General features: G+C 34.1%; 5 protein-coding genes across 14 annotated transcripts; 1 reads left to right on the top strand and 4 right to left on the bottom strand.

Annotated features, from left to right (window-relative positions):
* Nucleotides 1-230: 230 nt before the first annotated feature.
* On the bottom strand, nucleotides 231-3,498 carry LOC117607687 (uncharacterized). Of its 2 annotated transcripts, none has more exons than XM_034331655.2 (6): nucleotides 3,277-3,498; nucleotides 2,804-3,200; nucleotides 1,773-2,552; nucleotides 1,067-1,513; nucleotides 728-790; nucleotides 231-664 (listed from the first exon to the last, which is right to left on the bottom strand). In XM_034331655.2, the coding sequence occupies exons 2-6, from the start codon at nucleotides 3,198-3,200 to the stop codon at nucleotides 231-233; spliced, it is 2,121 nt and encodes a 706-aa protein (XP_034187546.1). In that variant the 5' UTR covers nucleotides 3,277-3,498. The 2 variants fall into 2 exon arrangements, with proteins under 2 accessions (XP_034187546.1, XP_034187547.1); XM_034331656.2 differs by having other exon boundaries at nucleotides 3,286-3,498.
* Nucleotides 3,499-3,635: 137 nt separating this feature from the next.
* LManII (Lysosomal alpha-mannosidase II) lies at nucleotides 3,636-9,867 on the bottom strand. Of its 2 annotated transcripts, none has more exons than XM_034331647.2 (17): nucleotides 9,652-9,867; nucleotides 9,214-9,316; nucleotides 9,052-9,133; nucleotides 8,784-8,969; nucleotides 8,429-8,634; nucleotides 8,230-8,366; nucleotides 7,360-7,493; nucleotides 6,694-6,907; nucleotides 6,418-6,614; nucleotides 5,927-6,120; nucleotides 5,544-5,740; nucleotides 5,221-5,434; nucleotides 5,035-5,152; nucleotides 4,649-4,925; nucleotides 4,337-4,582; nucleotides 4,079-4,228; nucleotides 3,636-4,005 (listed from the first exon to the last, which is right to left on the bottom strand). In XM_034331647.2, the coding sequence occupies exons 1-17, from the start codon at nucleotides 9,763-9,765 to the stop codon at nucleotides 3,781-3,783; spliced, it is 2,994 nt and encodes a 997-aa protein (XP_034187538.1). In that variant the 5' UTR covers nucleotides 9,766-9,867; the 3' UTR covers nucleotides 3,636-3,780. The 2 variants fall into 2 exon arrangements, with proteins under 2 accessions (XP_034187538.1, XP_034187537.1); XM_034331646.2 differs by lacking the exon at nucleotides 7,360-7,493 and adding an exon at nucleotides 7,093-7,226 and having other exon boundaries at nucleotides 9,652-9,865.
* A 547-nt stretch (nucleotides 9,868-10,414) lies between these two features.
* On the bottom strand, nucleotides 10,415-14,498 carry LOC117607685 (uncharacterized). Its single transcript, XM_076688603.1, has 7 exons — nucleotides 14,324-14,498; nucleotides 14,208-14,248; nucleotides 13,836-14,028; nucleotides 13,661-13,776; nucleotides 12,312-12,943; nucleotides 11,521-11,981; nucleotides 10,415-11,385 (listed from the first exon to the last, which is right to left on the bottom strand). The coding sequence occupies exons 1-7, from the start codon at nucleotides 14,496-14,498 to the stop codon at nucleotides 11,219-11,221; spliced, it is 1,785 nt and encodes a 594-aa protein (XP_076544718.1). The 3' UTR covers nucleotides 10,415-11,218.
* Nucleotides 14,499-15,398: 900 nt separating this feature from the next.
* Noc2 (Nucleolar complex protein 2) lies at nucleotides 15,399-22,859 on the bottom strand. Of its 5 annotated transcripts, none has more exons than XM_076688663.1 (13): nucleotides 22,727-22,859; nucleotides 21,050-21,207; nucleotides 20,581-20,834; nucleotides 20,369-20,481; nucleotides 20,159-20,268; nucleotides 19,923-20,080; nucleotides 19,624-19,848; nucleotides 19,352-19,540; nucleotides 19,152-19,271; nucleotides 18,946-19,077; nucleotides 18,656-18,871; nucleotides 17,529-18,568; nucleotides 15,399-15,538 (listed from the first exon to the last, which is right to left on the bottom strand). In XM_076688663.1, the coding sequence occupies exons 2-12, from the start codon at nucleotides 21,198-21,200 to the stop codon at nucleotides 18,059-18,061; spliced, it is 2,178 nt and encodes a 725-aa protein (XP_076544778.1). In that variant the 5' UTR covers nucleotides 21,201-21,207; nucleotides 22,727-22,859; the 3' UTR covers nucleotides 15,399-15,538; nucleotides 17,529-18,058. The 5 variants fall into 5 exon arrangements, with proteins under 5 accessions (XP_076544778.1, XP_076544779.1, XP_076544780.1 ...); XM_076688664.1 differs by having other exon boundaries at nucleotides 22,752-22,859; XM_076688665.1 differs by having other exon boundaries at nucleotides 22,756-22,844.
* Nucleotides 22,145-26,547, top strand: LOC117607691 (alkylglycerol monooxygenase). Of its 4 annotated transcripts, none has more exons than XM_076688677.1 (10): nucleotides 22,145-22,235; nucleotides 23,290-23,456; nucleotides 23,535-23,659; nucleotides 23,955-24,106; nucleotides 24,185-24,288; nucleotides 24,360-24,522; nucleotides 24,732-24,883; nucleotides 25,166-25,300; nucleotides 25,981-26,094; nucleotides 26,154-26,547. In XM_076688677.1, exons 2-10 carry the CDS (start codon nucleotides 23,337-23,339, stop codon nucleotides 26,388-26,390), a joined length of 1,302 nt encoding a protein of 433 aa, XP_076544792.1. In that variant the 5' UTR covers nucleotides 22,145-22,235; nucleotides 23,290-23,336; the 3' UTR covers nucleotides 26,391-26,547. The 4 variants fall into 4 exon arrangements, with proteins under 4 accessions (XP_076544792.1, XP_034187562.2, XP_034187560.2 ...); XM_034331671.2 differs by lacking the exon at nucleotides 22,145-22,235 and adding an exon at nucleotides 22,622-22,757; XM_034331669.2 differs by lacking the exon at nucleotides 22,145-22,235 and adding an exon at nucleotides 22,755-22,884.
* The last annotated feature ends 15 nt before the right edge of the window (nucleotides 26,548-26,562 follow it).

The raw sequence follows: 26,562 nt of genomic DNA, 5'->3' as shown, positions 1-26,562 counted from the left end.
ATTATATACAAAATAATGATTTTATGTAATATTTAAAACATTGTTGCCCAACAACTACAACAAATTAGAATGTAAATATGTTTGTTAATTCAAAAAGTACATTGAATGTTGTTGAATGTTATATTTATATTGCAATGTGTATATTCCACTGCAAATCCATAGAAACAATGTATGTGCATTTATTTGTCAATTATTAAACATTTGTAAGAAAACATTTACCTATGTCTTTTTTAACTGTTCGAATGTTGAGAAAGACATATGGGAATAATTTTAAAACCATCACCATGCGATTTTGCAGGAAGGTTAGAAACGGTGTTTTCGTTATAAGTATTCTTTTTAGGTAAATGCAATTTTGATAAAGCTTTACACGTTTGTTGCATACAAAACGTTTGTTCTTCAGACAATTTATTCTCTATATTATTTCCACTCGAACATACAGTACATACTGATTTAATAGAAACCTTTCCATCTTCTTTAAACGGATAGTTTTGTTTGAAAGTTTGCAACGATGGAGTGCGACAATTTTCTTGATTACAAAACGTATCCTTCAGTATTTGTAAAGCATTAACCGCTTGCGAGGTTAAAGTGCTATGTATACTGGTTGAATTGTCATAACACTTTGAGATTGATGACATAGTTGTTTCACCTATACTACTGATAGATTCTACAAAACACAATATGAATTATATTGATAGACTGATAAACAGATATGATTAGTTAGGTTTACCTTTCATTGAGCATGGTTTCATCAAGGTTGCATCAGCAACATATGACCATTCGTTAAAAGACTCTGGAAAATAGTATTTACATAAGTATATACAATGTGTTCCAGAACGACCGTGGGACCCTTCAAGGGGTGGTTGCTGAGGTGATTATGAATAACTTTTTCTTTTCAATTGTTTATATATCTCGAAAACGAAGCAGTAAATTGTGTCAACGTTCGAACGTAATCAATAGCCAACATTCTCTTAACCAACATTTTGACAAATATGTTGGCTTAGTAACCACCTCTCCAAGGGATTATCGTTCTTTATGGAATATAACTTTTTTTTAATAAACATTTTACCTTGTGGTTTAATCCCCTTTTTAGGCTGAAGACATATATTAATCGTGTCTCGAGAACCATCCGTTGATTCTGTGGATACATAACATGGAGATTTTGGAAGTAACTTGACTTTAGGTTCTGAATGACAAACGGGTTGTAGATCTGATGTTTTCTTAGAAGCTGTCGTAATAACGTAACAAGGTTTATACGCTAATAATATATCCTGCGTACGAAGGATTTTCACTTCTTCGCGGGGGATATCTTCAGTTTCGTCGCCTGCTATACACCACCGACACTTCGATTGTCTTTTACATACGGAACATAATATTTCTTTGGATTCCTCGATTCTCTTCACCTCTAAAACTCCAGTTAGGCTTGTTTGCGTAGAAATTGTTTCGGTCTCTTTCTTTAACATCGATTCGATGATTTTCTGCTTTCTTTTTTGTAATATTTCATCCATTGGCTTTGCTAAATTATTACAAAAATTATAATTGTCTTTACATGCATTGAATTGAAGTTAATCGAAGTAGTAGGTAATCGAAATCAGACCTTCGTAACTTAGGACTTAGGGATACAGAATACTAGACATTTACATTAATAAAAGAAGTAAAATCTGTTACTCTTGTTTTCCGACTACTATGTACTCCTGTATGCATGAATGAAATTTTTCATTTATGCACCTCCTAATCGAAGTATCTTATCTACCGTTAATGAAACATATACTAACGTTGTAATTCTGCTTCAAGTTTTATAAGTTTCCCGATTATATTATCTGTTCGTTGAAGGAGCTGTTTTACAACATTTTTAACAGTCACTGCAGCATTTCTAGATACAGTATCGCAAACTGCTTCCAATAAATCAGTCACAAGTGGTAGAACAATAATCGACGCTTCTAGGGGGTCCACGACTACACCATGTTTCAGTTTCCTCAATACATTTTCTTTATCTTCGTCTATTTTATACGTGGCTATAGTCTGGATAATTTCTTCTTTCATGGGATACCTGATTCTCTCGACACACTTGTCGATAATTTCATTAATTACTTCGTTCGTCATCGTAACCGTTTCTAGACCTTTGGACAAACAATCATCCAAGAAATTCACAATCATATCCTTCGTTTGCCAATAATCCGACAATAGCATCGTGTTCGATTCCTTCGGTTCGCAAGTTAAATCTGTCTGCATTTGATTATCCGTGTAAAGAATTTGCGTCTGATTATTAAACCTTAACGATGTTTGCGTTTCTTTATCAGCCGTGTCAACTTGTATTTGACTCGGATCGATTATCCAAAATAAGCGTGTTATTACAAAGTCCAAAACGTCGATCACTTCCATTTCTGCGTCATCCGTGTCGAGTTCAGACGCAAATTCTTCGAGTTTCTCTTCCGGAACGTTCGCAGACAATTGTTCGGTGACCAAATCTTGGGACGTTTCGGGATCAAAAGTAACAATGGTTGAGGTTCCGTTACTTTTCTTCATGTCAGGAAGCGGACCTTCGTTCATCGCGGCTAAATATGCATAATATACATATATATTTTAATAATTAAATTATTGACATATATATGTATATATAAAAATAAAATAATAATGGTTATTATGAAGTTTAGTGGCTTCTTTCAATTTTAAATTAGGCTAAAATAATATCCCGGCTTGCTAAACCGAAATTCTTTGCAAATATGTATAAAAAATTGTTCAAAATATTGAATTCCAGAACATATCCAAAGATCATTGAAACTGGTATTACTGTTGGACTACATACTCAAGATATCCTTAAAATATTTTAGAGGAGGGCATGGTGCAGCCATGTACATCGTTTGTGAAGATTTGTCTGTGTACTCGACAGGGATTTCAACAATTGAAATTCCCTGTAAATACGTTTGATTTTCAGCATCTTGATATTTCGGTTGGTCAAGTTCATCTTGCTGCAACACTTCTTCCAATTTTATTTCCTTTGTCGTTTCTTCGAATTCTTGAGGTTCTATAAATTGCCGGTCGGTACGCGAGCGCCTGTATACAATTTTATCGGGATCAAGGATCAAAGGTGTGTCCGATGGCGAAGATAGGGTAACCGTATCCGAAATTTCTCTTAGCGTTGCATCGTCTTCAGGGGTTACCGTAATTAGAGTTTGAGCCCATGTATCATCTTCTGATGTCATCTGACATGCAACAGTAATTATTGTTTCAAGTATTGTTTAAAATAGTTTGGGTTATAATTGATCTTTGAAATTGTACCTTTGTTACCCTGGGCTGTCATCTCAAATTTTCTATCAAAGTTCTTCAACGATTTAGGGAAACAGCCTAAAATTTGCGAGTAAAAGATTTACATTTTAAAAGGTTATAAGGTGCATGTTGTGATAAAAAGGTTGACATTCGATTATACTAACTAATGTAGACACGTACAGAAGAGCATGTACATATGTACAGGAGCGAGCATGGTAGGCTTTTCTAGGGAAAATGGCGAATAGGGAATTTACTGTTCGAAATTTACTCCTAGTACATATCAGGATCACAGAATATCCAAAGAGGTGGCATGATTTTTAGGAAGGCAGTTAGAATGTGGAGAATTCTTTCTTTCTGTATAACGTCACATACAATTTCTAATAGATACTTTATTACATAACACGTACTTAAAAGATAAAATTATTTGATTCTTTAATCGAACGCTTTCAATTGTGCGTTGCAACTGACATACACCTACATAAATACAAAATTACAAATATTTCATTAATTCTAAATTTATTTTGGCTCAATGGTAATGATGAAGGTTCGAATTTGCATTGGGTTCAAAACAACATTTATAACTCCTTCCACATTTGTAACGGAAGAAGTAGGAGTTTCTTCCGTTTGAAGAACATTGTTCGGTTCAGGTACCCAGTTGAAACGATACAATTCTTTCAACAATTGATTGCCTCCTAACGTAGTTTCCTCGATTGCCCGAATGGTGAAAGATGAAAATAGATCCTGTTACAATAAACACGTGATAAATAATAATTCAAATTTTCTTTTAAACGTAGTTCTATATTGCTAAACATACCGCTATATTAATTTCCACAGGTTTCGAGAAGCTCTCCGTTTCACCCAATTCGAAAATGTGTTCTAATCGTAATAACACCTTATCATCTATCCACGGTTCCAAGGTTAGAATGTGAACGTTTGGTGGTAGAATTTTAGTCAGACCGGAACGCTAAAATCAATTTCTCGATTAGTTTTTACCTCTGCATTGGATAAACATCAGAAGGCACTCATGTTCTAAAATACTTTACGAGTTATTTATTCGCATAAATCTACTTGCTTGTGGAAGAATTGGAGAGTCCTCGGCAATGGAATCACCCGATGGCAGGGGAGTTATAAGAAGCCAAGGACGAAGAAGTAGTTGAAGAGCCAAAGCTTTTTCCTTCACTGCAAGATCATCCAAATTTGGTATACTATCTCCAAGTACGTAATGCGATCCTCTGACCACTAAACCTTCCCCATATGCGGATTCGTTAAGAGCTTCGCCTACTCCAAACGCGTCGTCCCTTAGAAGTCTTCTGTGAAGCTATTGTGTACATACATCAATTGATTATTTGAAATTACCTGTATTTTCAGAAATCTGTTATTTTACCATCAGTTCAATTTCTCCATCTTCCATACTGGTTCCACCTTCTGCTCGATCTGTTAGTACACTGAGTTTTAAAAATTTAGCTTTATCCCTCAAAGAGATCTTCGAAGTGACCGGGTAATAGTTGCCGGATATTTCTTCCTCCAATTCCAAGTCCCAAGTCGAACGGTTGTTCCTCTTCCGTTTTAACATTTCACGACCATTGGCATCGGTATAAAATTCTCCGGAAGAATTTAAGTTGCTAGTGTACTTGGTTATTATTTCTTTTCCAATCTTATCCCTGGAATGTTATATTTCATGAAAAGCTATGAAAGTAGTTCGATGCACTATAATAAAATATAACTGAAAAATCATTTCTCTGTTATTCTTTTAATATTTATAGTGCTTACTCAACAGGTATGGGTCCAACGAGCCAATTGAATTCAACGTATTCTTTCCCTGTGTAAACTCGAATTACCTGACTCACATAATCGTCTATCACCTGATGAATTTCTTGTACCACCGGACCTGGGTTAAAAAATAAATTTGTTAATTCTTTTTTCAATCCCGTTTGAAACATTTATTGAAATCTTCACCTTTGTAAACTTTGAAGGACGTAGGTTCGACGAAATTTTTCGAGGATATGCCTTTTGGTCTGAAAATATATGCCCCTGACGACCTGTTTTGAGCTATCTCATTATTACCCTCCATTCCTTCGTAATAGTGGAACGATTGAGTTAAACTCATATTTTTTTGTTTCTTCCAGTCTAAAACTATTTGACCCTGGTCGTTGACTGACACGTTGTAAAACTGAAAAAAATAACGTTCACGTTGTTTTAAGGGGAGTGGGATGATTCTTTTTCTCAGAATGTTCTGCAGCTATCAAGCTGAAATTTTTAAAGCAAAATTTTTTAATTACCTCGTTACCAATGAAAGATGTGTCAGATAACCCATCATCTTGTATACTCGACTTCCGTGTAATTTTATAAGATTTGAAACCTAGAGCCGGTATCGCTGCCAAAAACACGAGTTCGCCTGTGGCTTTACTTTCCCTTCCCGGTATTTCAAGAACGGAATTAGGAATTGGAACTATTTGAGAAACAATTTCGGTACCATCTGAAAAAGAATTAAGTAGGCAACGTGAATATATCATAAGCGAAACACGACTTATCAAAATCTTCTCATATAAGAACGGAAAAACGATTCCCGTAAACCCCTTTTAGGGCTGTTTTTATCGGTAATGTCACCTCGCTGCATTACCCGTCTGTACCATATAATAATTAATTGTTGCTAAATACAAACCTACAAGGTCTACAGTTGTATACCCGTCGTATTGCACAGGAACGCGAATAGGTGTCCAAATTTTGTGACTTAGTGGATTGTAAATTGTGAGAATGAAATTTTCATCTTCGGTATTTGGACATACGCTGATATTCAGTTGCAAGCAAGAATTCAGACTACTTATCAGTCCTGGTTGTCCATTTGTTTTCCAGGTGCTTAAAAAATTAATTTTTATCAATACTTTTCCAACTGACCTACCCATAAAGGAATGACCCCTGCCTATATATACTTTTTGGTAAGGTAAAATTTAGCTGCCAAATCATTTTAGCATTGTTATTCATCTTCGAATTACCATAAGGGATACGTGGAGTGTCGATAAGGCAGCAGAATTTCAGGGGCACGCATTGACTTCGGTGAGAGCCAAATTGCCTATTAGCAGGGGCCGTGTATTTCTGGCGCGGAAGAATTTAGCCATGCTTGCTGTATAACATTCAAAATTATATTTATAATACCTCATAGCATTAGCAACAATATCTAATCCTTGCTGCATACTCTCATGTAATATGCGCGCGTAATCGTCTGCAACTAGCTGTTTCTCTGTTCCAGTTACAGCATCGTGATGTTGCATTACACCCATTGCTTCACGGAAAAGCTCTAATTGTTTGTCGAATCCCTTTAAACCGGCCAGTACGTGTAACTGCTTGGTTATCTGAGATATATATAAAAAACTAAAGGGCGTGTCTCGTGCAAACAGCACTTTACAAAAAAAAGCTTAAGTATTTTTTTACCTGTAAAAGATTGTTTCCCATTCGTTCGAAGAATTTGAGCGTCGGTCTTGAAGAGAAATAACCGGTCCAATACGAATGAGGATCACTCGCGTAAGGGAAGAAATCGTCACTTTTCGTCGGCCATCGAAGCTGTGCATCGTGTAGAGCTTTCAGATAACACGATGGCGTCGAATAAAAGATATTCACATCAGAACCTCTTTCCTCCTTCACGAATCTATCGAATTCAGCAAATATGATAATGAATTCGAAATGCTATTTCTAGAGGGGCAGAATTACTCGATCGGTAAGATCGCTGTTACTTCGATTTCATCGATTCATTAATTCAAATGCTATTTCAAATGTACCGTGTAAAATTAGTTTCTGAGTAATTAGTGAACTACTAAACTATGTATATTTTACCTGATCAACTTATCCAAATTAGTGAACCATATTTCAGCTTGTTGGTAAGTAAAGTCTTGACCCATCGTAAAAATAACGTTATTGGTCTTATAAGATGATGCTTGTTGATACGCGTACGACACAAACTTTTCAACCTGTCGATGGCATGATATATTTTACTTACCAATTTAAAACGTAAGAGTTCTACGACCTTTCCTCTCCCTTCCTTTCTCTCTTCTATTCCCATCGAATGATATAAAAATGATACTTTTATAAAAAAGAAAGTACCTTATTAATTTGTCCAGATTGAAAAAGTACATTTCCGCTTGTTGGTAAGTGAAATCTCCACCCATCGTTAATATAATGTTATTTGTACGAAGTACTTTTGCTTGATTCTCTGCGTATTGCATAAACTTATCGATCTGTTTTGCAAGAGAATAGAATTGATCAAAAGGAAGGGAATGCGAGGTCAACCAGGGGCATCAAGTAAACCAGACGTTGCATTTTTAGGGATATGAAATACCAGATTTTACAATCGAGAATTAAAAATAATATATTAAAAAGAAAATGTTAAGAAATAAAGCTAATGTAAGATGTTTGCAAGTCACGAATATTCTGTTTTTCTTAAGCGGTTACAGTGTACAGCATCATAGTAGGTTTTCGTAGGGATAATGGCAATATAGAGGAAACAGAAATTCTCCAAATCTTAATTTTCATTATATTAATATTAAAGTGATTTAGAAACAAAATAATTTAATTTTTAATTGTTGCATATTATAAAATTTAGTATATAATTAAGAAATATAAATAATAAAATGAATGTCAATTCAAATTTTCCCGCGCGAACATTTATACGCAAGTGGTGGGAGGCCACAGGCCTATATAATATGGGCCTCTCTACCCTAGATCGTCATTCTCTGCGCGGTCGCTTACCGTGACGGACGGAAGCGTGGGGTAGCGTTGTACAAACATTTATGTTAAGAAACAAGGAAAAAAGTAAAATTTGTTACTTTTGTTTTTTGATTGCTATTTATATATACATATATATAAATTTTTCATATTAAAAATGGGAGGGTGTGACAAAACATATCTCGAAAGAGGTTAACATGACGCCCCTAAGGTCAATTACTGTACTTATTATATTAAACTTTTACATACCCTCTCCTTGACGTTATAATCCGGACTCTCAGAATCGTCGATTATCGGATCATCGTTACACAAAACATCGAAACAGAAACCAGGCGGTGCCATGTAAGTGTTGTACAATACACCCGTGAACAAATTCGCGCGTGATCCTGTAATAATAACGTAATACATTTAACGCCTGTTAGTGTGTTTTTCTTAACTAAGAGAGTACCTAAATTTGGGCTTCCTTTCCATATAAACTCCATGGTTTTGTCTTTTTCCCTTTGCCTCTTATCTTGATAATCGAGACGTCCTAAGAACATTCCATCAAATCCAAATTGAGCTAATAAAGACGCGTGCTCTCTGGAATGGCCAAAAGGATCTATTTGCCATCCTATACGTGGTCTTGCGCAACTTCCAAAGGTGTCACTCAAACGTCTAAAATATTTTCAAATTGTAATTTAATTCAGCTAAAGACTTTGAAACGATGTAGGACTACGTCCCCAAAACGTCGCAAAAGTATTAAAAAGATATTAGAAGAACTCGGAATTAAAGACTTCGCGCTTAATAAAAAATTTTGTTTCCACCTGAAGCCCCAAGTATATTGATCCACGATAGAGTGATAGTGAGTAACCGCCTCATCGTTCATACTCCATGCACCGTTAATGATCTCTAATCTGCCCTCGTTGATTAACATTTGTACATTTTCTCTCACGTCGCTGCTTCGATGCTGCCACCATTTCCATAAGAAAGCAGTTTCCACGTAAATGAATCTAAATGATACGATATTAATCTTGGATACTGTCTTAATTCTTTTTACATAGTCACGATTAATAATTATATTTTTTAAATTACTTTCTCTTTGGGTCAGCTAATAACGCTTGTATAACACTGTCTAGAATATATTGCACTCCTGCTAGTTGAATCCTTGACTGACCTTTATTAAAAATGTGTAAGCAGAAAAGTTTGTAGTCTGTTCTGGGAACAAGTTTAATAATAATTTTCGTAAACACTCACTTCCAAAGTAATACTGATCGACTGTTTTCAACCAACCGACGTCGTCGTGGGTATGAGCAACTAGATGGATATTTAGTTTCTTTGGGTCTGTCGCAGGACATGCCTATTAGAATTAAATTAGAATTTGAAAGAAATTATATACCTAATTAATAATTACACTCTACATAGATTCGAAAAATATTATGAAAGTGTATACTGATTTACTTCCCTATGATTATATGTATTCTTGACACTAATATTTGATATTTGTCGATATAAAATCTATTATCAATCGAGCGTTATAAATACATTCGAACGTCGTGTGTTATATCAACAAGTGGTAACACGTATACATATACATATGTAAGTACAAGATAATATTTATATTTATGCACTTATTCCAAATATAAAATAAATTCGATAAGAATGATTATTAAAAGAATCAATTTCTTCCTGTACCTCGTAGCCACAGGTTTGTCCGAGAGTCTTCTTTGGTATGCTCGCCGCTTCCCCATAGCTGAATAATGGTACAAGTAGAATCAGCGGGACCAAGAAGCCGGATGACCGCGACATAACTCTACACTACTGTTCACTTTCAGTTACAACTAATGAAATAATCACCCGGTCTTCTTCTACTTATACTGCTTCTCCATACCAACTTTACTGCGACTGCGTCGGAGATCGAAGATACGTAGTCTACTACCATTTGCATCGAACTTCCAACTACAATTCCAGGTATTATCGCTTTTCAAGTTTAAATCATTATTGAGCGAATTGAATTCATTATTCATCGTTGAGAATACATGATAACGCGTTAACTTGAGTACAAGGTACATTTTATTGTCACAGAATTTCACGATGAAACTCGCGGTGTTTATAAATAAGTATTCAATTTTTATCCGACTTAGAAAAGGAGGAGGATACTCAATTCGATGTGTTTTTTTTTACAATATTTCAATTCGAAAATATGACACTTTATAATAATATGAAATACAAAATTGAATTAAAATTGGGGCTCTCTTCACCGTCCGCCGTTCGAGGGTTAAAATTATTAAGCTAATTAATTTTTTGATTTTTCGTCCATTTATTCTTCCAATTTGAAGCATACATTCAATTCCGGTTGTTCTAGTATAATACAGGTAAATATCTGGATACTTGTGAGCGGTAAAATAAATATTACAATGTTTCTTTTTTTTTCTATCGTGTGAGAAGCACCAGGATATAAACGAAAAATAAAAACATTTATTTCATTAAATAATAAATACAACCAAATACATATTGTAAATTAACAATTTACAAACAAAATCAACAAATAACACGTAAATTTCACACGTCCCGTACATTGGACGTGTGATATTTCAAAGGGTGCTTTAAACAAGTGTAATCCTTCAAATACAGCGCTTAGATATCGAATGACAAATTGTTTTAAAGAACAGACCGATTACATATCACACAAATGTTAACAACTTTAAGTCAAAGCTTATGTAAATAAATTCTGTACTTATGTATTCTTTTCAATATTATCAGCATTTTATGTAATTTAATATTGTTATCTGAATGATTATTATCAGAGCATAGAAATTCTAATTTATATTTCTGATACACAATTAAAGAAAAATAAAAAAAAATCATTTACATCCATTTAAAACTGCAATGAATGTGACACCTAAGAGTACATCGTGTATTATGAAACCAACATTTATTTAGATGAATATTATAAAGTAAAATGCAATAACACTGAGAAGCATAAATAAAGATCTTAACACATCTTGATAATGGGAGAGGTAGATATAATCAAGCACAATGAAACATTCAAATATGTACGTACACATGGTACCGCCTAATTTTCTTCGTTTCATATTTAATTTATTTTTTGAGATATTGTTATCGTTATCTGACTAGATTGGGAAAAAAACGTAAATTTGTTATTGATTAGAAAACAAGTTAATATAATCTGCGGAGTATCGTTTGAATAACATCATTCGCACACCTTCGTTCCTTTTTAACATCGTAATCGTAATTATATTTAAAAATCAGAATATACGATTTCCTGTGGTTTCTCGAATTTGATTGGTCGATAAAAAGTTAAAGATTGATCCCAGCCACGAGGTGCCGTGTTGTAATTCGTCAAATTGTGAACACTGGCCAATTTCGGTCCTGTATAAGTATTATTATCCTCGTAAAGCTTTTTGCCTGCAAAGACAATTGTTTATAAATAATTTCATTAATTTTATACATATCTCTAAAACAATTAAAGTTATAGATTATATGTAGATAACAGAGTAAAGTAAGGTTAGGTTAGATCGAAGCGCATGCGGATTAACTTGCCTCCGTCCGGGCATATATCACCGAATTTACAGTCCGGTGAAACCCCATGCAAAAGATTGTCCAACACTGGTGTACTGCGTAAATGTTTGATAGTTTCTAAAATATCCTCCTGAGAAGCGATCATAGAAAGCAACAACGACTTTGCTTCGACGGGTACGTCCGTTTCGGTGTTCGTGAATTTCCCATCCCCGTTGTTGCAGAAGTTTTCCACTTCTTCGGAAGTGATCGATCGGCGTCGGCTAGAACATTCCTCCCTATACATCGACGAGTACTCTTGATCCCCGTTCATTAAGCTAGATGTTTCCGATTTTTCGCGATAAATTATATCCTCGCTGGCGTAATCGTTCGTCTGAGAATCGGACTCGTCGCTCGTGTATTCCGTATCGTCGGTAGAGATGTAAACGTTGTTGCAGTTATCTCGAAATCGTACGGACTCATCGTATGCCCGTTGATTGGTTATTCTGTATCATGATTGAGTGGATGGAAAATTTGGATTTTATCAGACTTTCCATCAAATTTCAACTCGGATTAATTAAATAAAATTCTATGCTTTTTATCGATCGATTTCCGAATTTAATCGCATTTCGTGAATAATCAAAAGCTATTAGAATATTATCGGTTTTTTTGCAAAAATTTTTCCTCTAGTACTTGAATAATTTAGAGTATCTACTTGTATTAGGTTGACAAAGAGATATTTTTAAAATATTAAAAAAAAAGAGAAGAAAGTGCTGAGCATAGAATTCCATTTGATAAGTACTTTATCGGAGACTGTGAATTTGATTCAATCTCACCTCCTATGCTCTTCGACGGTGTTGGGTTTAACCGAGTTTCGCGTTTCAAAGAATCGTGCAATATCATTGTCTATAGGAGAATGCTGTATAATCGGAATAACCTTTGGACTGATTTGTTTGTACTGCAGAACTGGCCTACAAGTTTTTTCAAATTCTTGTATCAATTGTTTCACCGGAATCGGTGTGTACTCGCTATTATCGCTGTCGATACGAACGGAATCGATCTCTCGTTGATTATTCACGAGTTTGCTTTTATCGTTGATCATGCTACTATTTACACGCTCGGCGATGCGTTGCTCCTTAACGTATTTCATCTCTTTGTTAGTAGCATGGTGGTGTGCATTAGAAAAGTTACATTTGCTCAGCGAAGCCTTGTTATAATTATGATTGCGTTTGTTAGTATTGTCATAGCCGTTATTTCTTGCGCGGTAATTGTTATACTGTTCGTTATCAGGCTCGAAGGCGGTTCGACGCGATTTTTCCACGATCGATGATCGAGATTTGTCAACGAAATCGTTATCAGTGCCAACAGCCACTTCTCTCAAATATATCTTTTTCACTTCGGTCGAGTGGTGATTACACTCTTGACCGTTGCAACGATATTGGTTTCTACCTGGAACGTTTACAACAAACTACATACATAATAATTGAATTACAATTTTTTTTTTTTTATGTTTTGAAAGATTAGCGTAATTAAATGTCAACGTGGTTTCACTCGTGGAACTTTAATTAGCGTAGAGGACTCAATTGGCAACGAGTTACGGACCGTTGTTTATTTTAGATATACTACAATGAAAAAGAATGCGGCGGTGGTCTCGCATCGATTGAATAACATCGATGTCGTTTGCCAATTGAAGCGTCCTAGGTTGTTGAACTTTCGACGAAGTTCCAACGGGTAACTTTAACGTGTCAATCTCTCCTGCTATTTTCGAAGTTTCATTACCTCTTTTTTTACGCTTGAATCGTCTCGAAGATGATGCGGATTATAAACGGAAAATAAGTATGAAGCAGAGTAGCATGAATTCGAGTGTTTGAAAAACATTAGCTGTTTGCGATTCGTAGAAACAACAATGCAAACGCGAAGCATTGCCAAATAAACGTGTCAACTGCTCGTACAAGATAGTTTCGTCAATTTACGCACCTGTTGCGGGTGGATTCGTGTCGCCTAAAGACAAATCCACGGTGAAGGGATTATAAAACGGTTTCTCGACGGTTGGCTCAAGTACAATTGGTGTCAGCGGAGACAAAGTCGAAAACTTTGAAGTGCCATTCATCTCCTAAGCATATACAAAGACGAGTTACTTTAGTGTCCTTGATATATTGTTCTTCTCTAAGAAAATAGAATATACCGGTTTCCCCGAATAATTTAGTTTCGGCGTCCCTGGCGTGGTCGGAGTTTGCGGTTGATCTTTGTCCACTACCCATTTTTCAGACCTTTTCCTACGTTTCGCGAATATCTCAGCACCTTGAAGCAAAATTCTTTGGTTTAACGATTCTTAAAGCTCCCTTTAAAACGATGTTTACTTGAATAATTCATGGATATAAGGTTTTGATTACCACGGCCTTTTTGGTTATTTAGGTCACGCACGATATCAAACAGTTTCTCAGGATTCTTTGGCATCGGTTCAATATTTACTTCTTCGCCTAAAGCTTGAATACCATGTATATCTAACACTTTTCCGTGCGGATTCATCATGCATTTTAAAGGAATTTTATCCTGTTAAATGTAAAATTCTGAATTAAAATCTTTCCTTCAATTTTATATAGGAGCCTTCACAGGCCAAAGTGATTAAATCCTTGTTCTTATTGTTAGTTCATTTAAGAGGATATTGTTATTGCGAAATTAGTGAACGACCTATAAGAATATTCGTTAAAGTGGAAACACACACCACTTACTCTATGAACAGCGGTCGAAGGTTCTTCCTCGTCCTCCACACCTATGATTGATAGGAAATTTTAGCCAATATCAAATTAACCATAATTCCAGTGTTCATGGTTATACTTATACGAACCATTACCATCGTGGATCCATTTGACAGATCGTTTCTTTCTATTCACGTACATGGATTGACCTTTACTTTTCATGTTCTTCACGTCGCTCAACGAATGCGAAATTCGTCGAGCGAGTTCAACTTGATCCTCGACGGTTGGATGTGTCGGTGCATAGAAATACGAAGATGCAAACATTTTTCCTGCAAGTGGTACGAACGAAGCAAACACGAATTAATTTTATATTTTATATTATAATTGTTATTAAATCAATCAGAAACGTCAAGATTACTAGGTATTTGTAAGTTACGGATATTTAAATTTCGCGCCGTTCGGGCTACCATTCTTCTCATGCGCGCGCAGCGCGCTGGATCCTTCGTATACAAACATTCAAGTTAACGAAGAAAAGAAAGTAAACTCTTTTAAACTTGTTTTTTGATTACTATGTACGCATGCATAAATTTAATTTTTCATTTATTTAAAAGGGGGAAAGGTGACATAACTTCGTGTGTAGGAAAAGGTTAACAGGACGCGGGAAATAATATTTTAAGCTTACTATTTTTTGACTGCATAATCCCCTGCGAGTCGGACGCAGGAGTAAGCAGTTTCTGCAAATTGACTGGCCCAGCTTCATTATTCTCCTACAAGGAAAAATAATTAATACCGCGGAAATAATCATACCACCATTTTATGTCTAACTTTCGAATGGCGGGCTGCCGAAACCGCGATAATTTAAATTCAATTTTATTTTCCAGACTATTTCTTCAAATATTATTTTTTCAAGGTATGACAAATTTGAGTGGTTAATTTTAGTCACTGCATCATTGGTAGGTTTGAGGTCACCATTGACCGGGCTCCGTTATTCGAGAGTTACAAATTATTTTTTATTTAAATAATTACAATTCCCATTGAAATTATTTTGCGTATAGAGTTAAGAACATTGGATATCAATGAATTTTCCGTTTCACGAATATACGCTTACCATATCAAAATGTAGTATTTTCGAAGTCAAATGTTCAAGGAAGTTCCTTTTGACAGGGTCGTGCCTATCGGAGGGCTTAAAACCACGGGAACGTATTACAACATTGTCCGCGGAATAACTTCGCTGCAGAAACTTTTTCTCCTGTGTATTGCTATAATTCACGCTGTACTTGTACTCGGCATCCTTTGAATTTTTCGACGCAACACTATACGAGTTGTACGTGTTGCTTAAAACGTTCTGCCTTGCGCTATTGTGACTGTCGAAATGGAGATTGTTTAGTCTGGGCTTGTTTTCGTAAACATTTCAGTCTTATTTCTCTCGATAGCTTAACGTTGAAAATTAATTAAAATAAAAGAACGAATATTCCTTGAAATATCTTCTAACTTTTATGTGATTACATTAAATTCAATAAAGTCTGACAATAAGTCCTCTTTTATTTCTTATCAAACGTCAGGGTTACATGTATAAACCTAAAGTTTTCTTTTTAATAATTAAAATTGTAACTAATAAGCATAGTAGATAACAATGTTAAAAGCTTGTGAAAATGTAACGAGAGCGTTAGAGACGAAGAGCGAATCTGTGGAAAAGAGAAAGAGAGCATCCTTCAAAATAATTGTGTAAATTATAAAAGAATAATTTATCAATATTTTGTTTATACAGTGGAAATGAAACAAAAGATTACAAATGAAAAACGTGTTGTTGATCTTATGACGTCAATTATTGGGATTCTGTAACGAAATTGGTTTCCGTCCAAGCCGTCAATTAATTTCGCGTTTCAGCATTGGCAGCGGCACAATAAGGTTCCTCTGTGCAAAAGAAATGCTAAATTTATCCGTAACGTAATACGCAGTAACAGTTTGAGCGGTTGCGTTTGGGGTGTATGTACTACCTAGTGCTGTACTTATTACAAAACCAATATGTTAACTCAATGTAAGTGAATTAATTAATGCTTTTAAAAATTACAATTAAGCAACTTAGGGTGAATTTCGGTGGAACCTTTTAAATTTTAATTATTTTTTCCTTCGCCACCATATGTATTATTGGACTTGTACTGCATTTTATATCTATTCCTTCTTATATCATACGTGTATCGTACGATGTAAATTAAAAAAAATATCACGATCGCGGTCGTGAATGAAATGAAATCACGACTATGATCGTGATTTCGCGATTACTGTGATAAATCACTGTTAGTGATTTTGTACGCCACCCCTAATATGCAACGAGAGCGATATGTTACTTTAAATAGATAGATCGTTCGGCAGAAGTTCGAGTGGTTTAATCTTTAAACAGGAACGAATTGCATGAGAAAATAGCTCAAGTCATCGTAGATCTATGTTAATACTTTTACACCTAAAAAGAAAGCTACTGTTAATAATCGCAAATTAATTTTAATTTCAATAATAAAATTTGGCGCAATTAATGTTGTTATAATTCCCAAGTGTCAAGAATTAAAAATATATCATTTAGTCGTTGAAGCGTCACACAATTAAGCAGGATTTAATTGGGATTAGATTTTATAGGAAAGTATTTCCTTATTTTTTTTTTTGGTTCATTTTTAATAATTCTCTCTTTCTCCTTAGTTTTCTTCCAAAGCGAAAGAAGAAAATGAAGGTTTACTTATCGAAAGGTGTTCTCCTCATTTCGACGTGTTTTACGCACAATTCGCTCCTTGCCTACTTTACGGCTCTTTTTTATTTTTCTCTTACGAATTTACGTAATCCGCGAGCGTGCTATACTTCGAACGAAGCGTTCCGCACGAAAAGTGGACGAATCTCACGACAGAAGCTCCCTCGCCATGAGAGAGAAAATCGCATCTTACAAAATGTTCCCTGGCACGCACGAACGTGGCCGGTTAAGCACAAGAGGTGGCCGACTAAGCACATACGATCCACGGCAACTCCGTCACCGCGGCACTTAGCGGCCACCGCTCACCAGTATCGGCTGATACTGGGTTCATTCGTTACCGAGTTTCACGAAAACACACGAAACAAGAAAAACTATATTAAACAGAATTCTATTAATATTATGCTATCATGATAAAAGAATTAACGCTTTAATTTCATCGCTTAATTTTCTTTTAGCTTTCCCTTACATACGTAACTGAATCCTTTTTCTAAGGTAGTAGGCACTCGTCTAGGCGGTCAATAATTCAAAAAAAAAAAACCTGTCGCATGTTCGAGCTTCTCTTCACCACTTGTACGTTGTCTTTTATTTGTTAAATAAAACACAAGTATTCGGCTTACTTTGAAATCCTTTTTCTTATATGAAACGATCACACTTGGATGAATTACCGTACAGCAAGCACACGGTGCTTTATAATAGCGCCCAACCGTTGCTATACCAACTTCCCGACTGCTTTGACTCGTCTTCGATAAAAATAGACTATCAGAAAGCGACACCTTAGAAATCGGCGGCTTCTGCCATACCAGACATAAGTTATAGCATCCATTTAACGCTGTCCCTTATTGCAGTTAGAACAGACTTCTTTCTTTACCATAAAAAATAAAATTAGTGCAAGTTCGAAACGAATAATACAATCTTTTTGTTATAATCAGAAGAATCATATAGTAAATTTGAAACGTTTATTATTGGTCGTTGAAACACGGTGAAATCATAGTTGACAAATATACATGTTACCTTAGAACGAGATACATTGTAATAAATATAGTTGTGTCGTTTTCAGTTTTACTTTAATACTCATCACTGTATATTTATAATAGCGTTCAGTATACATATTTTGTTGTTTTCAAGCACATGCGAATTGAATTTATATTTAGCTCCAGTCGTCAAAGTTTATGTCCTGCACGATATCTGTATTTTCTGTTGGTAGATCAATATCATCGGTGTCTTTGCTAACTTTCAATTTCTTCTTTTTCTTTTTCGGTTTAGCAGGCTTTTCAGATTTCTCTTCGTTAGACTTTATTCTCAGATCGAAGTCACTACTTTCATCGCTTTCTTCCGCACTGTCTTCGTTTGATTTTCCTTTCTTTAATTTTCTAATAGTTGGTATATTATATTCAGCTATTTCGTCGTTCTTTGTAAGTAGCTTGAGTTTTTGGGATTGATGAATCTTCACGTAGGATTCATAAAATTTCGACAACGATGTCCCTTCTGTTTTTATCTTATTCTCCCAATTCTTTATCTGTGACATGTTTTTCAAATCAATTACAGTTTTATTTCGCTCGGTCTCGATGTGTTTTCTATTTTCTTCGATCTTTTCTGACAATTGTTTCATCTTTCTACAGTAATTTGCCACATGACATTTCTTCAAAAATGCCTTCAACTAAAAATAAATAAACAAAAATAAAATTAGAAAAAAATAAAGCGATCAAAATAAAAAATGTTAGATTCAGAAAACTTGTTAGCCTACTTGTATTATACACGGTATATACAAATCTGGAAAGTATATTTTATGGCTATCTTTTGCGGCGTTTTCCAAAATAAGTTTGTATATAGAATCAATAACATTATCTTTAAAACCATTTTCCAGTAACTGGGATTTAGACATTCTTAATGCACAAATAAATGGTATTGGTTTCATCGACACTGCCTTATGTCTTTTATTGAAATCATATGAACTTAGTATCTACAAAAAACAAGGATAATTATAAATTATAATCCCTATAAATAACAGCCCACAAAAACTTTAAAATACTATACCTCTAATAAAAATGGTAATAATGGTATGAACGTGTCGGTTTCTCTGGAAATATCTATTAATAATTGTACACAGTGAAATCTGAGTGGATAATATTGTGGAGTTGGTATCACTTTTATCGTACCTATAATAATCTGCCAATAAATAAATAAAGTATTATCAAACATTTTCAATATCGATATGTTTGGCAATTTCGGTTTATACATACCTGTACCAAAGGATACAAAAGTGAATGTAACATGGAATTGCTTTTAGATACGTTTATTAATTCACACCAAAAGCGTAATGAATTGATGTATTGCCAATTATATACAGCTTGGAAGTGCTCCTATAAAATTTGTATCATGTTATTATAAAAAGATAACAAATTTTTAATGCATATAATATGTTTACTTTAAATGTTATTACCTTTTTCTTTAAAGTCATAGCATTCCTTAAATGAATAGCCAACTGTCTGATGTATAAAAATGCATGATTATAAGCTAAATTATCATCCAGTGAATATATTTCAACCAAAGAATGCCTCATAAAGTTTATTCCAGGTAATGTTGTTAAAGATACAAATTTGGAATTTTCAACATATTTTACGTACATTGCCTGTAACATAAATTATTTATTAGATTTCAAGATTATGAAATCTAATTTGTTATTTAGTACATGCACACAGATCTCACTCTTACCTTGTATAACATTTCTAAAACTGATTCTCGATTACTTGTTGCAACGCGTAATATGCAGAGAAACGAAACAACGCGTACAGTTTCTTCCCCGCTTGTCCAATATTTTAATAATATTCTCAATAATATTTTAGTTAACGATGAAAATGATTGCGCATACGGTAACATTTGATGTAAGTGCTTCAATAGCACTGTGATAATATTAGATGATGTTACATTTTGTAAAATCTACAGAGAAAATAATACACATTATACATAGTCTAGATAACTGAATTTCAAACGTTCGTGTTAATAATACTTACTTTAATTAAATCGGTTAAGTAAGATTTTAAAATGTTTTTCACTTTTACAAATCTCTTGGACTTATGAACTTGAAACTGGGATTCAGAATCCAACTTCAAGTACCGTTTTAATGCATTAGGCAAGTAAAGTACACATAATTGAACAACTCCATTAAACACTAAAAAATATACATAATCATTTATAAAACAGGAAGAATTTAACAAGTAGAAAGCTAAAGATAGGCGTGAAAACCAACCTGCACCACCCTCTACTTTATAATGTACCATTTCTGGATCAGTAACATCCACTACTGTCTGTAATGCAGCATGAAAAGCTTCCACAGCACATTTAATGGTTTTCAATGACCTATAAAATTAGAAACAAACATGAATACCAGTTTATAAGTATGTGATATCAGTATTCTTTTCTAATTCTTTAATCACTGTTCAAATTCGTAAAATATTACTTGTCCTTTTGAATTTCACTTTGCCAGGTTTTTAATAATTGCAGCGTAATTTTACGCTTATCCTTTGTGCCGCTATCTCCGTCCCCTTCATAATCACTCTCATCACTAGCAACCTACATTATTTATAATTTATAATTAAAAAGGTATATTTATTTTTTCTTTCTCTATCTGTTACTTTAATTTTTTTATATTTATAGCTTTCAATTTCATACCTCCAATTGATCATTTGGAATATGTTTTTTATCCAACTTATTTGATAATGATTCATCATCGTCATCGACACCATCGTTATCGACACCATCATCATCCGATATATTAAATTCTAGAAGGTTTTTATCATTTTCTTTTAAATATGAGTAGAATTCAGGATCTGTTTGTTTTAATTTCATTAATGATCTTTTATGTTCCATTGGATCCATGTCACTTTCACTGCTGTTTGCATCCTCTTCATCCATATTTTCATCTACTATATAATAAATAAAATGTTAAACGAATAAAAAATAATTTCAGTGAATATTTATATTTTATTCAGTAGCATTTTTTTAATTAGAGGTAACAAGATAAAACATGCCAATATTTGAAAACACTTTAACAACTTATCAAAATAAGTTTTTTAGTAGATATTGGTTTGACATAAAAGTTTATATTTATTTTCAGATAATAAATGAACTAGATTCTTACCCTTATTACTATATTTGTCATCATTGTCTATATCATCCTCAAAACTTTGACTAAAGAATTCATCGGTTGTTACTTTATTTAATGGTTTCCGCTTTTTTGTGGCAGGCTTTTTAATCTTTTTTGATACACTTTTCATATTTTTTATCTTCATTACTTAGCTGAAATAATAAATTAACTGCAAATGGTATTTAGAAATAAATTTGTTAAAATAATCAGGCTCATATCATGCGGATAACCTACAAACATTTAATTCTAAGTTCTTTCACAGTAGTCTTTTAAAGAACATATAATACTTACGTATAAAAAATAATAGGGAAACAGGAGTATTTTATTTACAGTTTTACAATATATTTGTTTTTCAACTTTCACTATTAATTACTCTAGACTATTTTGTAAATATACATCTAACCTCTCAAACTTCCACGTGTGTATTTAAAAACAATTACCAAACGTAGGTAAAAAAGGAATCGTTTGTATCATTAGATATAAAAAAATTTCGTTAGTTTTGTCGTTCACCGTTAGATGGGAATAACGGTACCGTTTTAAAAGCGCGCGCAGATATGAAATTAAAAAAAACTTGATAACTACGTACTGTTTTCTTATCTAACATTAATGGGGACACGCTCTCAATTACTTTGACCGACCATGGGGTGATACTGATACGTATAATTTATGATCAGAAGAAAATAGATTGTTTTAATCTGAGCTATGATTTTTAATTTGCACACATCCGAAAACACAAGAATTATACGTAGGTATTTCATTAGCTCTAAAATTAATTTTGAAGAACAATGTATTCTCGAACCCTTTTTATTTTAAATTTTCAAACTTTAACGATATACCCCTTACCCGTTATAAATGAATATTTACCTAACTTTATAGCCAGCAAATAAAACACGTTGCAACTTTACTTAGAAATGGAGACTTTTATATTAGCTTAATTGAAAATCGACTAAATGTTTCATTTAATGATATGTAAAAAAAATAGCATCACGTGTGATGACAGTATAATTTGTCGATTTATTGTTCGTTGTTGGGCGAATAATTAATGTACGTTATGAAACACCCTGTCTGTTGCCAGTACAGTACATACCGAAGGTTTGCATACAGTGGTGTATCACGCAGTCTTCTAATCTTACATGCGTACTAAATCCTTGAAAGTTTTACACAATATTTTTTTCATAAGGTAGGAAAATGTATCTTTTATTTAAGAAACCTGTAACACAGGATTTTAAGTATTTCTTTTTATTTATTCGTTTTTAAATGATTCCGTAGAATATATTTAGAACTAACGTGTTTGTTGTGTAAGATATCCCCTTATCTTTATTTAATTCTTATCGCCCGGTTATTTTAAGACAGTGAACTTGTTGCACATAACATAAACTTTACTTCTTATTTACATAAATTATTTTATTTTATATATCATTGATAACGTGTATATTTCCAAACTGTCCTTTAATATTCATTAAATATTAATAATACCAGGTGTTTACCCAAGTGGTATTTGATAAATACATATATATATGTATAACGTTTGGGGAAGGGGTAAATGTGGTAGATGCAATTTATTTTGATCAGAGACAAAACGTTTACTGTGGTTGGAACAAAGCATCATCGCATTATCATCGTCGCGCCTTTACCACGTACGGCCGTGGAAGAAACGTCGTGCATACTCACGTGTCCTCGGTTAACTCGAACTTACATACATGTATATCGTATATAAACCAGTGTGGTCTAAAGCTGGCTCCGGTCTGCCGAGAAGATCTCCCATTCCGTATCGGCGTATCCATTTCCCCCGCGAAGATTGTGGTCTGCCTGCAACGTCCAATACGTCGGTAAGTACGAGTTTTTGAGAAACAATCACGTAACGAGAATAATTATTACACATTTCTTTTTTTACCAAACAAACAAGAAAACAAATAACTAAGCATAATATACAATATGACATCCTTTAAAATAAAGATATAATTTATGGATAATCTGCTAATGATATGTAGAAAAAATAATAATTAGAGGATTATTTTTTGAAAAATCTTATTTACCGACGCGACGTTGTCGAGATGATGCGCAGACTGCAAACCACAAGCTGCGCAGGGGAAATGGTCACGGAGTGTGGGGGGCCCCTTTGCAGGCTGGAGCCAGCTTTCGTCTAAATTGATTTAAACGATGCGTGCACGCAGTTTCGCGGTTAAAATAGAATCGGATAGTGTTAGTGTGTTCATGTTTTTTTTCTTCGACAGAAGCTGTATGTAATTCACAACGTAATTGTAGAACGTTAACACATAAAATGAACGTTACGCGTATCGATTTAAACCAGCTGAAAAACGCGGGAAAACTTTGGTATCTCGTTAACCCTTACGAAACAACCTTCGAATTCCCGCATCAAGTGCCTGATTATCAACAGCAGGTAACGTATACCTACGCATATTCTATTTTATAATAATTTTTGGTAGTGAAATTAAATTTAAGCGTAATGTGTACGTAGGTATGGCTTCCATTTTTCGTTCTTATTATATTGGAACAAATTATACTGATATCCAAGAAACAGAGGTTTCGTTTGAATGATCAAATGACATCTTTATCCCATTGGGTATTCCAAGAAACTGGCCGGTAAGCATAGGTAACGCTTTATTATTCATTTTTCATTATTAAACCGTGTACGAAACGTACTGTTGTTATAATTTAAGCAATGATTGGAAACTAGTGTTCGAAGTCTATTTTTATGCGACTGTTCTTAATAAGTATTTTTAGCGCAGCGTTAGTCGGTGTATTTCCATCGGTCCTCATTAGAAGGTATCAGAAGGAATTTGTAGGGATTAACATACATTTAAATGGCAACGTCAGATGTTCGAATACCATCTTCATGTGTCGATAAATTTTTTTAACAAATATATTTTTTTTTCAGTATTCTCTTCCGTGGTGCTGAATATTATACTTACATCGTAATTTACGAGAGATATCACTGGCGGGGTCTGGCTTGGAACTCGATATGGACTTGGTGTATCACTGCCGTGGGGGTGGATTTCTGTTACTATTGGGTTCACCGCAGTAACCACGGTTAAATTCCTATCCAACCATGTGTGTCATTGTCGACCGTCCACCTGACGAATTTATACGTTTCTCGCCCGTTTACAGAGGTACACTTTTTATGGTCTCACCATCAAGTACATCATAGCAGTGAGGAGTTCAACCTCGCGGTTGGTCTGCGACAATCCGTCTTCCAACACTGGTGTAATTTCGTGAGTATTTATCATAGTATTTAACACTAGGTTTCAAGTTTCTTATTTTAAATTATAAATTTAAATTACAGATGTTTTATTTACCTCTTGCATTTTTTATACCCCCGTCGCATTTCATCGCACATAATCAGTTCAATTTAATTTACCAACTATGGATTCATACGACCGTTATCGACGATCTTGGACCGTTGGAATTCATATTTAACACACCAAAACACCATCGGGTTCATCATGGTAAGAGACTTGAACTAGGGGTGGAAATCCTTTTTTTTTTAATTTAACACAAATTTTTAAAAAATTGATTTGACATACTTATTGGATAATTATGGTTGCGCTATTGACTTGACTAACGTCAGTGTAAATGTTGTGTTATCACAAACAAACGTTGGGTGATAATATTTTTAATAGCAATTTATTTTAAATTCATTTTAAATATATTTTAGGTTGCAATTTATATTGCCTGGATAAAAATTACGGTGGAGTTCTTATCATATGGGACAGATTATTTGGAACATTTATGGAAGAGAGAAACAAAGATGAAATAATCTACGGTTTAGTTGTTAGTCCTCGGTCTTTCAATCCATTGTATTTACAGGTGAGAAACTGTAGTTTCGTAACTATCCTTCTAACCGTACTTTATTGTTAACCGCACGTATCTCTAAACAACCGGTGAAGCGCATGATTATCTTGTTACATAAAATGACAATTAGTTATGTAAATATTTAACTGATACAGGCTTGAAATTGCTCGATGGTTTAACGTGAATTTATTTATTATTAGGATAATTAATTCGTTCATCGAATGTTAATTATCCGAGCATGCATTCTTTTGAAACGATTTTGTCATTGATCGAGTACTTTGTTTTGAAATGTTATAGACATTTTATTTTATACAAATGATTCAAAAAAGCTCATGGATGTCATCTTTAACAGACAAGTTGGCTGTTATCTGGAAAGGCCCTAGTTGGTTTCCAGGTGGTCCACGGTTGGGTCTTGACGAATTTAAAATAAATGTAAGTTCAAATAACGTTTATAAGATTTTTATTACATTAACACTAGAACTACCGAAGTTTGATATACACTTATTTTTAAGTTTAGTAGAAAATCAAGTAGACGAAGGATGAAACATAATTTAATATACAGGGTGTTCGACAACAGGTGCGCCTGAAACCTGCAACCCACCCAGCATCGACGACTGAACGTCAGGTCAGCAGGGGTTGGTACAGTCATAACCAAGAATCGTTGAATAGTAGAAACTTACCTCGTGTTATTCTGTTTTTCGGTACTGCAGCATTCGGCTTCGATTCTTGGTTATGACTGTACCGACCCCTGCTGACCTGACGTTCAGTCGTGGGTGCTGGGCGGATTGCAGGTTTCAGGCGCCGTTTACTCGAATTTTTAAACTTAAATTACTGGAAAACAAAGCCGCAAACGCTATTTTGTTATTCTTGATTTTCGTCTTATTTTGATCCCTAGAATCACCCCTTAAAATTTTGCCCACCTGTTGTCGAACACCCTGTATACATCCATTCTTTATTTCAACAATAATCAACTTACATTTTAACAAAAATATCTCGTTAAGATTAAACCGGTTTTATTTTATAAAGGATCTTTTACCTACACTATGTATCTTGCAATCATCGGATTCACATTTATTTTATTTTGTATTGAAAATAGTTATTGTTTCCTGCAGGTAACATCTAGAGTTAAATATGATAATTATATACCACTCTGGCAAAACCTATACATAATTGTGCATTTTTGCTTGGTCTTGTACCATCATCTCCAGCTGTACGATGAAACACAGGTATTATTTTTTAAATAAGCAAACCTGTACATATTAATAATTAAACAATTTTTTTACAGGATTTAAAAACTATATCTTGTGGACTTATGATTATTAATAACTTGTTTGCTGCAACCACGATTGGTCTGTTATTTGACAGATCGACTTACGGTGGCATCGTAGAATTCATACGATGTGTAATTTACTTATATCTTTCGACGATGTATAATTTAACAAATGTATGCATATATTACGTGTACGTAGTGTCTTGTTGCATTTGGATGTTATATTTTCTTTGTAAAATAAGAATATGGTAGACAAACTGACGTAATTTTATAAAGTGATGAAAGTAACTGTCTATATTAGCATTTTCTCATCTACAGACAATAGCATAATACATTTTTCATAGTTAAGAAGTATGCTAAAAATTATGTTATTAAAGCGTTTGTATTTAATAAACATAGAACAAGGACGATTGGATCGGTGGTT

Source organism: Osmia lignaria, chromosome 6 (assembly GCF_051020975.1).
Source record: "Osmia lignaria lignaria isolate PbOS001 chromosome 6, iyOsmLign1, whole genome shotgun sequence".
Taxonomy (NCBI): Eukaryota; Metazoa; Arthropoda; class Insecta; order Hymenoptera; family Megachilidae; genus Osmia; species Osmia lignaria.
This window is presented reverse-complemented; position numbering and strand designations above follow the sequence as displayed.

What these genes read in the sequence shown, in the direction of transcription:
- LOC117607691 (XM_076688677.1), top strand. Translation starts at nt 23,337, where the DNA reads ATGAACGTTACGCGTATCGATTTAAACCAGCTGAAAAACGCGGGAAAA. An exon ending in TGCCTGATTATCAACAGCAG is followed by an intron (nt 23,457 to 23,534) that starts GTAACGTATACC and finishes ATGTGTACGTAG; the next exon opens with GTATGGCTTCCATTTTTCGT. An exon ending in GTATTCCAAGAAACTGGCCG is followed by an intron (nt 23,660 to 23,954) that starts GTAAGCATAGGT and finishes TTTTTTTTTCAG; the next exon opens with TATTCTCTTCCGTGGTGCTG.
- Noc2 (XM_076688663.1), bottom strand. Translation starts at nt 21,200, where the DNA reads ATGAAGATAAAAAATATGAAAAGTGTATCAAAAAAGATTAAAAAGCCT. An exon ending in AGTGAAATTCAAAAGGACAA is followed by an intron (nt 20,269 to 20,368) that starts GTAATATTTTAC and finishes CTAATTTTATAG; the next exon opens with GTCATTGAAAACCATTAAAT. An exon ending in TTTTAGAAATGTTATACAAG is followed by an intron (nt 19,541 to 19,623) that starts GTAAGAGTGAGA and finishes TTTATGTTACAG; the next exon opens with GCAATGTACGTAAAATATGT.
- LOC117607687 (XM_034331655.2), bottom strand. Translation starts at nt 3,200, where the DNA reads ATGACATCAGAAGATGATACATGGGCTCAAACTCTAATTACGGTAACC. An exon ending in ATATTTTAAGGATATCTTGA is followed by an intron (nt 2,553 to 2,803) that starts GTATGTAGTCCA and finishes ATGCATATTTAG; the next exon opens with CCGCGATGAACGAAGGTCCG. An exon ending in AAAGGGGATTAAACCACAAG is followed by an intron (nt 791 to 1,066) that starts GTAAAATGTTTA and finishes ACTATTTTCCAG; the next exon opens with AGTCTTTTAACGAATGGTCA.
- LOC117607685 (XM_076688603.1), bottom strand. Translation starts at nt 14,498, where the DNA reads ATGTTTGCATCTTCGTATTTCTATGCACCGACACATCCAACCGTCGAG. An exon ending in TAAATTATTCGGGGAAACCG is followed by an intron (nt 12,944 to 13,660) that starts GTATATTCTATT and finishes TTATGTATGTAG; the next exon opens with TTTGTTGTAAACGTTCCAGG. An exon ending in ACCGTCGAAGAGCATAGGAG is followed by an intron (nt 11,982 to 12,311) that starts GTGAGATTGAAT and finishes ATCATGATACAG; the next exon opens with AATAACCAATCAACGGGCAT.
- LManII (XM_034331647.2), bottom strand. Translation starts at nt 9,765, where the DNA reads ATGTCGCGGTCATCCGGCTTCTTGGTCCCGCTGATTCTACTTGTACCA. An exon ending in CAATATACTTGGGGCTTCAG is followed by an intron (nt 8,635 to 8,783) that starts GTGGAAACAAAA and finishes AAAATATTTTAG; the next exon opens with ACGTTTGAGTGACACCTTTG. An exon ending in GAAAGGAAGCCCAAATTTAG is followed by an intron (nt 8,367 to 8,428) that starts GTACTCTCTTAG and finishes TTATTATTACAG; the next exon opens with GATCACGCGCGAATTTGTTC.